Here is a 12,210-nt window from a genome sequence, read left to right as displayed (position 1 = left end):
TAAGGTATGCTCATGTAGGGATTACATTAACTGATTTTCCAATGATAACCCAACTTTGCATTATTTGGTAAGCCCAACTTGGTTATAATGTATTGATTTGTTATATGTGGCTGAATTCTGTTGGTTAATATTTTGTTTAATATTTTTGTTTCTTATATTCACAAGTGTGATTGGCTTTTTTGTACTGTCTGTTGATTTTGGTATCCAGGCTGCATTAGCATCAAAAATTATATTGAGGATTGTTTCTTCTTTCTATATTCCTTATAATATTTTGGGCAATTTTTGAACTATTTGCAATTATTGAATTTTTGGTCGATTTCATTGATGAAGCCATTGGCTTGTAGGGTTTTTTTTGTGGGAAGACTTTGACTACCAATTCAATTTCTTTAATGGCTGTAAGACTATTCAGGCTTTCTATTTCTTCTTGTGTCATATGTGGTCTGTTTTATTTTTTTTTATTTTTTTTATTTTTTTTTTTAAGTTTTTTTTTTTATTTATTTATTCATGAGAGTCAGAGAGACAGAGAGAGAGAGAGGCAGAGGCAGAGGGAGAAGCAGGCTCCCTGCCTAGCAGGGAGCCTGATGCGGGACTCAATCCCAGGACCCTGGGATCATGACCTGAGCCGAAGGCAGATGCTTAACCATCTGAGCCACCCAGGCGCCCTGTTTTATTTTTTATAAGAATTTGTCAACTCAATCTAATTTTCAAATGAAAAGGCATAAATTGGTTTGCAATACCCTCTCATCTTTTAAAAGTCCCTAACAACCATAGTTTTATTCCCTTAGTCATGTTTTTTAAGATTTTATTTATTTATTGAGAGAGAGAGAGCACCAGAGAGCAGGAGAGAGTAGAAGAGAGCAGGAGCAGAGAGGAGGAGCAGAGGGAGAGGGAGCAGCAGACTCCGAACAGAGTAGGGAGCCCAATGTGGGGCTCGATTCCAGGACCCTGGGATCATGACCTGAGCTGAAGGCAGATGCCACCCAGGTGCCCCTCCCTTAGTCATTTTTAATTATTTAATTTGAATTTTCTCTCTTCTTTAAGCAATTTTTACCCCACATTTTTCAATTTTATTAATCCTCTCCAAAAACAACTTTTGTTGTTAATTCTCTATATTTTAACTCTGATCTTCACTCTATGCCCTCATGTTTATAATATCCCACTTTCTACTTTTTTGTTTTTGTTTGTTTGTACTGCTGTTCTTGTACTAACTTTTAAAAATGGATGTTTAGTCAACTATTTTTATCCATTTTTCTATTCCAATATGAACAGTTTAAACTATAAGCTTCTATGTGTTGCTTTAGCTACATTCCACAAATTTATATATATTTTTTCATTTTACTATGTCATAAATATTTTCTAGCTTCCATTATAGTATCTTTTTTGAAAATGCTAGTATATTTCTTGAGTATAATTTTTCTGCTTGAATTTTTTTAATTGACATGTAGCATAATTACTTTGGGTCAGAGAACGTACTTTATGATTATAATCTTTTAAATGTGCTGAGATTTGCCTAATAAGCCTACATACAGTGATTTTTATAAATGATCCATATGTGTTTGAAAACAAAGTCTATTCTTCAGTTGTTGGGAATAGTTCCCTAACTTCATTAGGGCAAGTTTGCTAATCTTATATCTTCTTGTTTTTTCCACATGTGTTATCAATAACTGAGATAAGTATATTCATGAATATGAATCTAGTGTAAGAAATTGCATTATTTTATTATTTTTTTAATTTTATTATGTTATGTTAGTCACCATACAATAAATTATTAGTTTTTGACGTGGTGATCCATGATCCATTGTTTTCGTATAACACCCAGTGCTCCATGCAGTACATGCCCTCCTTAATACCCATCACCAGGCTAACCAATCCCCCCTCCCCCCTCCCGTCTAAAACCCTGTTTGTTTCTCAGAATCCATAGTCTCTCATGGTAAATTTCATTATTTTAAAATCAAAATGAAATTGACTCCACCAAGAGTTGGTGAGAACTTTGAATCTTTGAATGTCATCATCATCATGGGTTCCTCCATTTGTAGGTCTTGGAATTGAAAGTTTTCTGGTGTTCAGTGCACACTCATTGCCCCAAATCATATAGATTCTTGCTTCAGTGTCAAGCAAGGTCCTTGATGGAGCTGGAATCCCCAGGACTGGGCTCCAGATCTCTAGGGGCACCATTCAGCCTCATCTCTGAATTCCTGTCGTTTCCAGAGCCTACACATTCATGATGGTGTAGGTCTCCATTGCTCGTGACTACTATAGACCATAATCTTCTCCCATTCTTGGGGTAACTCCTCCCAACCTCCCTCCTGTCTTAGGACTCTTCTTATCTCTTACATTTTGTTCTCAATAACTCCTCCCTCAAGAACCTTTAGAAGCTCAACTCAAGCTACTCCATCCTGGACTTAGTGTTGGAAGAATGAGATGCTGAGAGTTAAGATCAGGTACATGTACCCCCCAAAAAAATAGGTATCCATCATTCCACACAAAGGTCAGCACCTGTGTAAATATACTAACAGCTGCCTGGCTTCATAATGTTTCTGTATCGAGTTCCTGCAGTACCACTGAGGAGGCAGCAGTGAGTGGTTGAAAGTGCACCTGGCAAGCATCAAAATCCTGGGCTCAATCAGGCTCTACTTCTTACTTGCCCCATGTTTTTTTTTTAAGGTTTTTATTTATTTATTCATTTGAGAGAGAGCAAGCATGAGCTGGGGAAGGGTCAGAGGGACAGAGAGAAGCAGACTCCCCACTGAGGGGGTGAGCCCCACAAAGCTGAATCCAGGAACCTGAGATCATGAACCTGAGATCATGACCTGAGCTGAAGTCAGATGCTTAACTGACCAAGCCACCCAGGCACCCCACTCCTGCGTTAAGAAGTGTATTAACTTCTTAGTGTCTCTTTCACCATCAAGTGGGGACATGAATTCCACAAGACTGAAGTCCATGAAGGCAGGGCTTGTGTTTCATTTACTTTTGAGTCCGCTGGAACTAACTTCATATCTGCTCTTGTAGGCCAGACCTTTGTTTTGAATGAATGAGTTAATGAATTTCTAGCTCCAAGATAGAGAGGGTCCTTCCAGGAAACTGCATTGTTATTACCTTCCTCTTATATATCACAGCAATGTGAGATATCTTCAAATATCCTTTCACTTACCCCAACCTCAAGTCTTCAGATCAGCTCTCAATATTTTGGTATTTTTCAGAAATTGTTTAATATAAAGTCTGCCCAAGGAAGAGATAGAGGTCACTTAAAAAAAAGGCCTAGAGATGTTTTCCCAAACTGCCTATCATTTGAATACTTATATCTTAAGATGTGTGCAGAGTCCATTTTTCACTCTCTAGTGCCCCAACCCTCCTTCATACCACAGACCACAGCAGGTCAGAGCCACAAGCACCATGCCTCTTCAGATGTGGTCCACAGAGATTCAGGAGATGCCCCATCTCATACCTCAGATGTGGTCATTATGTACAAGAATGAACATCCTATTTGACTTAACATTATTTTATAAATCAAAAGGTCCTTGGTTTCTCTTTCATTTTCTCTATGACTGGCGTGTTTGTTTCATGAAGATTAATTTTCTTCTAATCCCATGCCTTTGCTCAAGAAAGGAAATCTCATTGCCTAGAACACAGTGTAACCATCAAAAACCTCCCCACCTCCGAAAGGCCTGGACTCATGTGGCTTGATTTTGCATCACTTACTTATGTGATTTGTGTGACACTCCATAGGAAGAACAGGGTCCTTTCATATGGGTTTGTCACGAAGTCTCCAGTAATAATCACAGCTCAGTCTCTTGCTGGCCAGAGTCACCCCCGGCAGCACACACACAAATGAACATCACACATTTACAGTTCAGCCTCCCTCCACCTGTCTTCCCCTCCTACTAGTTTTTCCCTCCTTCACCTGCCTTCCTATCATCACATGAATAATCATTTGTTTACCCATCCTAGGATGGCTGTCCATCCTGAGTCTTCCTCTTAATTCAGTTTTCTCTGAGAGGTAGAACAGCTCAGCGCATATGCTCTTGAGTCAGACAGACCCTCATTCAAATCCCCTTTCTCCTGCTTCACAGCCATGTGAAACTGAATAAAAGATATTAACAAGCACTCAGCTTTAACTGAGCAAATGCCATAGAAGGCATTAGTGTTTTCTTCTTCATTGGAATAGAGCAATTTAGCTGTAAGCATGGACTGGACAGCGTTGGTTTAAAACCCAGTGACTGCTACATAATCCCACTTCCAGATGCTCTGGGCCAGAGGAGCACAAAGGAGAAGCACAGACATGCACCCAATGTCAAGTCACAAAATAAGAGGGGCACCTGGGTGGCTCAGTCGGTTTAGCCTCCGACTCTTAATCTCACCTCAGATCTTGATCTCAGGGTTCTGAGTTCAAACCCCTTGTTGGGTGCCTGGAGCCTATAGGAGAGCAGGGATTTCTTCTAAAGAGAACTGTCCTACTGACCAAGTTGAGAATGGTTCCACTGTTAAAAGGGAACAATTATTCTCCACCATACATGTTTCCGGCGGCGGGAGGGGGAGCGGAGCCCTCCCTTACTCTTGCTCTGTCCCGCCCTTCCGCTCTCTCCCACAGGAAGAGGCAGGACCTGCCCTGACCAGAAGTGGATTTTTCTTGCTTGGTGTGTCTTCTCTAAAGAAGGCAGGTCATTTCCTCCCCTCCCTACCTTCCACTGATTTCTTGGAAGATCCTTGCCTTCTAGTCAGGAGAATTTATGGCTTCATAACTTCTACCCCGAATTCTTTCTCACAGTTTAACTTCCGCCCCTACCTCTTCCTTAGGCTCTTAAGAGGCAACCAGCCTTGGCTGCCAGCCTCTGATGCCTGCTGGGAGGTGGAAACGGTTCATCTGGAGCTGGGTTGAAGCTCCCAGGGACAGCCTGACATGCTTTTAGCCACGCCATGTCTAATGCTGAGCAGGCTGTGACCAACAAGCCCCACCACGGTGCGTGCCTTATGAAAAAGTGCTGTAGGAGACTGGTCTTCCTTCCCAGTGAGGAAACGTGGAGGGAGAGTTCAGCAGTCCCACCAGGGGCCGCTTCTGGCCATGCACCTAGCCCTGCAGTCCCCGACAGATAGGATGTGTTTTAACCTCCAAGCAGAGTCGGCTCGAGTCAACCTGAAGACACAGAGCCACATCACAAGTGAATTTGGGAGGATTCTAGTATCTATATGACGTCTAACTCCCAAATGTGCTCATACCTTAGAACTGAGACTGTTCAAGAGTGAGGCTGCTAAGCTGTCCTGAATCTCAGACCCTCTTTTCTGATCTATATACATGCATATATGACATTTAATCATTTTGCAGAACCCGAATTGCATAGAAGTGAAAAAGTCCTAAGCAGCCAGGTGGTCCACTTACAAAGTGCTGCTAAACATCTGGTAAATAGTCACATGGTCCCTAGTAAGCACATCCACATCCAGGAATTCCTGGGCTAAGGTTGGTTATTCCATATGCAGCTTCTCTGTAAAAGAGTTCTTCCTTGAGTTTGGCCAATGGGCATCCCCGCTGAGTCCAAATATTACCTTTCTGGATGTTCATTCATGCACATAGCTGAAGACATTTACTGGCAGCTTAATATTGCCATGCACCATGCTGGGTCCTGGATTGATGGACCATAAATGTAACCCAACTCCCAAGAGAGCCACTGAACCGTGCCTTCAGTCATTCCTCCATCACTAGTCTTGCATTCCTTCATTCCTCTCGTTCTCCCCACTGGACTTGCTCTGGCTGGCCTATATCCCTTAGCAAGTGTATGTCCAGAAATGATATTGGAACCGGTTCAAAATGGAATAAATAACTCCTCTTTTATAATCCACTTTAGAAAATGGACCTAAGTTTAGGCAGTCATGAGGAAAAACAGGTTAAGAATAAAGGTTTGGGAGTCAGTACAGGGAGAAGTATCAGTTCATTCTCTTATCTTGGGTAAGCAAAGCAAATTGTCAAATCTGGTGTCAGCAATTTTACTTTCAATTTGTATCACCGGGGCAATTGGAAGGAGTCCTGAAATAATGCATTTGAAGTGCTTCGTATGGTGTCTGCCCCTTAGCTCATTAAATGTTGGCTATTCTGTGTATCAACAAAACCGTATGTTTCTTTTCACATGTGCTTCTGATCCCAGGTGTTTGTGACACAGTGCAGATCCTAACATCACTGAGTTCCCGCAAGTTTGTTAAACTTGCTCTGCTCCTTCAGCCTGCTATTTGGGATCCTGCATTCATCATATAACCTATTGTCCTCATGTAACCTATTCATCAAATAACCTATCGGGCTTGTCTTCAGTGTACCTTCGATGTCCTCATCCTAGTAAGGTGTGGATAAGTAAGGTCAAGGGCAGAGGCCTGGAATCTGTCTGTGGAAACTTCCTTCCAGATGAGTGTTGATCTTTTAATGAGTATTCTTTGGCCATGCTCATTCAGCCAGTCATGACCTTGTAAAATCTCAAAATCATTTTATGAAGTCCCCCCAGAATGAAATTTGGCTACCATTTTGGTATTATTTTCTTCAGGAAAAATGCTGTGTCTATGGAACATGAAAAACTCCTCTAGTTATTTTTTTCATAAAGTTCTTACATTTCACTTGCTTCCTCCATAAGTCTGTAATTCAACATTTTCTGGCACAAATCAGAATCAAATAATATGGCTTGCCTCGAAAGAATACTACTTTGTGAAAAACTTTAATGAGAAAATGAATGAAGCTACTTTGCTTTATAAAATTAGTTCGAAATAAAAATTACAGGTTAGAAAAATATGCATAGTTCCTTCTATATAGAAATAACTTGGGTTGCTTTTTAGATAGTATCAAAAGAATATGCAAATATTGTCAAGCAGTTAGCATTAGCCCTTACGGTTTCAACGTAAAGTTTTTCAGATTGGTCAGATAAAGACCATCAGACAGGCTGAAAGAGGCCACATTGCCAATGAGAAAGGGAGCAACGGAGTACATGGCTTCAAATATGCAAGCCTACTGAGTTGTGGCTGGTCTACTGGGCAATTTCAGGGTGGTTTTTAGGGAGGCAATTTTAGGGAGGTTTGATTGACCAGAGGTGCTTAGAACAAGCTAGAAGACAGGCCATATATCCATGGTGTGTAGGCAGAATTCTAATTTGGCCCCCAAGATTCCCATCCCCTGGTGTGCATGCCCTCCCTAACCCTCTCTACTGGAGTGTGAGCAGGACCTGTGAATATGATGGGTTGTCACTCCTACGATTGTTATATTCTATGACAAAAGGACTGTTTCAGATGTAATTAAAGCCTCTAATGAGGTAAGTTTGGGTTAATTTTAAAAAGGAGGTTATTCTGGGTGGGCCTGGTCTAATCAGGTGAGCCTTTAAAAAATGTCCTAGAGATTCAACATGAAAGAGAGTCTCCTGCTGGCCTTGAAGAAGAAACTGCCTTGCTGTGGAGAAGGCCATGTGGAGAGGACTCTAAGTGGCTTCGGAGAGTTGAGAGTGACAGCCAGTAAGGAAATGGACCTCAGTCCTATAATTGCAAGGACCTGAGTTCTGCCAACAACCAGTGAGCTAGGAAAAGGCATCACCATCCTGACTCCTATCTGACACCATCCTATCTGAAACACCAGGTTTCAGCCTGGTGAGACCCTGAGCAGAAGACCCAGTTACCTTATGCCTGGACCCCTGACCCACAGAAAGTGTGAGATAATAGATGTGCATTGCTTCCAACTGCTGGGTTCGTGGTCCTGTGTTCCTGGGCAATAGATAACCAATACATATGGGGACGAGTTAACAGTAGGGAGGAGAGAGGCTCAGAGGGCCCATAACTCAGGAGGACATGTGCAGAGTCAACTGGCTTCCCCGATGGTGTATTTTCATGTAGCCACAAGAAAACCTATTCAGGACTAAGATTTCCCACTGAACATCGCACATGGAGACACAAATTCTCTTTCCCTCCATTGCAGTGGTTCTCAGACCTCAGCATGCATCAGAATCACCCGAAGGGCTTGTCAGAACCCGTGGCGGGGCCCTGTGCACAGAGTTTTTGATTCAGGAGGTCTGAGCCAGGGCCTGGGAATCTGCATGTCTAACAAAAGTTCCCAAGTGAGGTTGATGCTGCTGGCCCTGGGACCTCACTTTGAGGACCACTGATAAATAAAGAGGTTCTAGTTACTTTTACTATTTGACTTCTATATCCAACCTTTTTCTCATTGGATATAAAAACATTTTAACACATTTTTAAAGCTAAGTTTAAGATAGAGAAGCGACAGAAATTGCTATAACTTTGAGTAGTCCAAAGTGTTTTTTTTCTTCTCTGAGTAGCCATCCCAGAACTTGTATTCAGGTGGAGTGATGAGAGACCAATTAACCCAGGCTTTAAATAAAGTCATGTTGTGTCCACAGGTAAAGGTCCATTTGGGGGCCTGCGGGACATCCGTGTTTTCCCTGTTTGCTATCAGCTCCTAGCTCCAGAGCATCAGCAGTCTCTGCTGCGCCCACCATCCAAGGCAAGGCCCCCCCAGGCCCTTGTTCCCAGGTGACAGGTGCTGCAGAGACACAGACACGTGCTTGGGAGGGGCAGTGACTCCCTGAACGTATCAGTCCTGACAGACTTCTTTCTTCACCATGGACCTTCCAAGACTTGTCCAAGGCATCAGACTGGGAGTAAAAATGAAGTCTTGCCTGAGATGTGAAAAGAGCAGGGATGCCACAAAGTGCCCACAAAGCTATTGCAGGGATTCCACTAACGACAAAGCCCCAAAGACCACTGAAGACAAGAGTGGACAGATCTCTCGCCAGGAGAAGCGATACTGTGCAGGGACAGGGAGTGTACGTGAGGGCAAACCGAGAGATGGGGGAAGCAGAGACAGGAAAGGTTCATATTCAATTACGAACATGAACTGAAGAATGCTCTGGAGTTAGATTAAGGCAGAAGCACATAGCTAATGTTATTTTGAGATGTAATTTAAGCATTATTTATTTGTGAGAACAGAGCATTATCATGTTATCCAAAATTATCTCAGTGGCTCACGCTTGTCATAAAGCTTGCTAATAATCTGGGTTGAGGAGGGGCGTGTTGGAGAACCTAACTGAAAACATCTGCTAAAATTGAATATGGTAATCAGGTCTTATTTTTATTATTTTGCTCATGATATAATCTTGGAGGAATGGAATTGAGTGACTATCCCAGTAAACTCGTATTTATATGCAGAATGTAGGTGTCCTTGACTTTGCATTCCAAAATAAAGATGACTGATCTTTTCCATTAGAAAGGTTTGGGTCACCCCAACTGCCAACTTTTATGCTTTTATTTGTTTTTTCTCCCTAAGGAGATACAGGCACTTTATGGACCCTTCCCAAGCTGCTGCAAGATGACTGATGGTTGGACTTCTTTTAATCCAAGTAATGCAGAGTGTCTGAAGCTTTGGTAATCGGATCATACTGACTTTAAAGACCACTGCCAAAATATCCATAGCACAGAGGTTTGGCAACTTGATTTAATCATAGCAAAAGGATTACAAAGTGCAAAACAAGCCCCAAAACAGCTATGAAATGGGCCAATTCAGAAACTGACTCAGGCTAAGAAGTTGTTCAGTGTCGCTGTCTCTCACTTGCTTTGTATCCCACCGCTCAAATTGCCTTCACCTTGGCCAAGGTTGGAGGCATTTGTGATGCACGGAAGAGAAAAGATGTCAAGGGAAATCGACTTGAGATCATAGACACAGTGTCTGGTGACGTGTCAGGCTCAGGGCCGGCGAGTCCCCAGCCACGACACCCAGGTCATCCTGGTGTGGGAAGACCTGGCGAGGTCCTCTGAAAGGCAAGGCACATGGCAAATTTAGAAGCTGTCCCTTGTTTCTTTAGAGTGAGAAATTGTGGCTCTCCGTGACGCTTTATTCATCAACAAGAATACAGTTTGCATTAAGGCTTGTTTGCCGTTCAACAAATGTATTATGATCACAGCAGGAATTAAGGGTGATTCTGTGACCAGGCGCTTATATGGAATTTGTCACAACCTCGGCTTTAGAGGCCCCTTTCCGTTCTGGGCACAAATACGGAGGTTCCAGTGTGAAACCTTTGGTCCTTCTGCTCCAGAAGAAGCTAGGAATAAGAGAGTGAGCAAGAAGGGCCTGTAGAGGCCAGCGCCATTTGGACACCAAATACCCCATTGGTTTGGCTCTCACTTGCATGAGTTCCTGGACAAAACAAAATTCTAGCACAAAACCCAAAAGCTCAGCACACGTTTCTGTTGGGCAACTTGAGTCGCTAAAAAAAAAAAAAAGGTGCAAATGCAGACTCCTGCATAAATCTGATTTGCCATGCTAGGCCAAGCTTGTTTTATTACATACATTCTGCATCCTAAGAACTAATAACTTCATATTGTAAACATTAAGCATACAGAGTTAAAATTCAAGGCCACATTCTATCATTGATTGTCTCTTTTGTCATGTATCTTTGGCTGGCCGAGATCAACTCGTAGTGTATAAATGCATAAGTTATATAATTATTATATAAAAAGAAAAAAAAAACAAACATTGACTTGTATACTTCATTCTGACAAACGCACAGCGTTCGCGACTCGAAGGGAAACCGGGGCCTCTGCTTAACCCAAATGCCTAGGTGGTTTCGGATGGCAGCTACCAAGAAGGCTACCTCTCACCTGACCCTGTGGGGACCAGAGCCCCCACCTCACGATGAGGTCCCGAATGTTTCTTTTAAATATCAGACAATTCCAGTTAAAATTTTCTTTTGACAAACAAACAAACAAAAAAAAAGAGAGATGCATATTTTTGTTTCTGAATTCTACTACTCCCCCCCCCTTCCTCCGCTGCGCGGTACTCTTCTTCTTAACACTGCGTTTGGTAGAACACTGACCAATTAACCCACACGTCTCCTCCACTCGTTTCTCCAAGTCTCCGCACTGTCCTAAGTCCAGTCTCTACTGCTTGACAAGGGTCTCTCCCAGCCCCGTGGCCTCCTCTTCCTGTGCTCCCTCCTCTTCTACCTCCTCCAGCCCTCTGTCTACACCCACACGCTCACTGTCCGCACACGTTCTCAGCCCCACCGCCCCGCCGGGTTCACAGTTCCACAATACTGTCAAGGAGTAAGTTGGCAGCCTTGGGTCGTCTTCACAGCTAGCGAGAGCCGATGGCTCTCCACTCAATGGAAAGAATCTGATTTCACCCAAAAACAGCAAGTGCCGCTGAGTTCCATGTGGCCGTTGGTCCATGGGCTGCAGTCTCTCTCTTCTCTTTCTCTTTTTTTTTTATTTTTGATATGTTTCTATTTTTAAATACAGGTAGTTTTCCTTAAAATGACATTTCGATGGTACATTAGGTCAAGACTGCGTTACCACTATCACTTTACTCTCCTCCCCCCTTGGCATTAGCAGGACCCCAAACTCTCCTCAGAAGTTTGGACACTTCTTAAGAACACTTTCTTTGGCACTTTGTCCTTGTGATGTCATGCTTCTACTTACAATGTCTTTTACATGGTATGTCCATATCCATTACATTTGTAGCATCCTCTTTATTCCTGTAGTAATACTTTAGTAATTCCCTCCCACTAAGAGTCTTTGGATCTCTCCCCTGGATTCCTTCCCCTAGAGCCAGTCAGGCGATTTCATTCCTCTTGAGGCACTTTTGATTCACGTTCTCCAATAGAGTTTGTAGCAATTTCTTGGTGATCGTATGCTGTTGGGAAAGGCCTCCCTCCCGGCTCTAGTAGTAAGTGCCCAGATGAGAAGGCATATGGCTGGTGGGAAGCCTAGTGTTGGGGTATATACCTCCCGTTGGCGAATTCCAGTAGGGGTTTGGGGCGGCGAAAAAACTGGACGATGTCACAGGGAGGGCCGGAGGGTGGGGGGCCACGAAGTTCATCTTCTGTGGGTGGGCGTGATAGGAGCCCATGTAAGGGAGGTCCGAGGGGTATTTGTACAGAGATGATTCTGGAGGGTGGGGCTGCAGGGCCTGGGCGATCCCGTGGAAGTCAAACTTGTAGGCATAGCGCTTCCCGTGGACTTTGGTCATGATATTTTTGTCATAGTAGTAACGGAGGGCACGGCTGAGTTTATCGTAGTTCATATTGGGTTTGCTTTTCCGTTCTCCCCAGCGCCGGGCAACCTCGTCAGGATCGGTCATCTTGAATTCCCCATTGGTGCCTTCCCAGGTGATGCAGTTGGAGTTTGAGCTATCTGAGAGGAGCTCCAGGAGAAACTGCCAAAGCTGGATCTGTCCACTCCCTA

The 12,210-nt window shown here is 43.2% G+C and overlaps 1 protein-coding gene across 7 annotated transcripts in view; it reads right to left on the bottom strand.

The window, feature by feature from the left end:
* Nucleotides 1-9,224: 9,224 nt before the first annotated feature.
* The window catches only part of ERG (ETS transcription factor ERG), a 235,635-nt gene continuing 232,649 nt past the window's right edge, over nt 9,225-12,210 (bottom strand). For 6 of the 7 annotated variants that reach the window (XM_036118418.2, XM_078073212.1, XM_078072992.1 and 3 more), the window contains one exon: nt 9,450-12,207. In XM_036118418.2, the coding sequence (XP_035974311.1) occupies nt 11,687-12,207 (521 nt within the window). In that variant the 3' untranslated portion in view covers nt 9,450-11,686. Of the gene's footprint in view, nt 12,208-12,210 lie in introns of all 7 variants that reach the window. The other variant, XM_078073261.1, reaches the window with a different exon arrangement.

The sequence above is a fragment of the Halichoerus grypus genome, chromosome 1 (genome assembly GCF_964656455.1).
Source record: "Halichoerus grypus chromosome 1, mHalGry1.hap1.1, whole genome shotgun sequence".
In the NCBI taxonomy this organism is placed as follows: domain Eukaryota; kingdom Metazoa; phylum Chordata; class Mammalia; order Carnivora; family Phocidae; genus Halichoerus; species Halichoerus grypus.
This window is presented reverse-complemented; position numbering and strand designations above follow the sequence as displayed.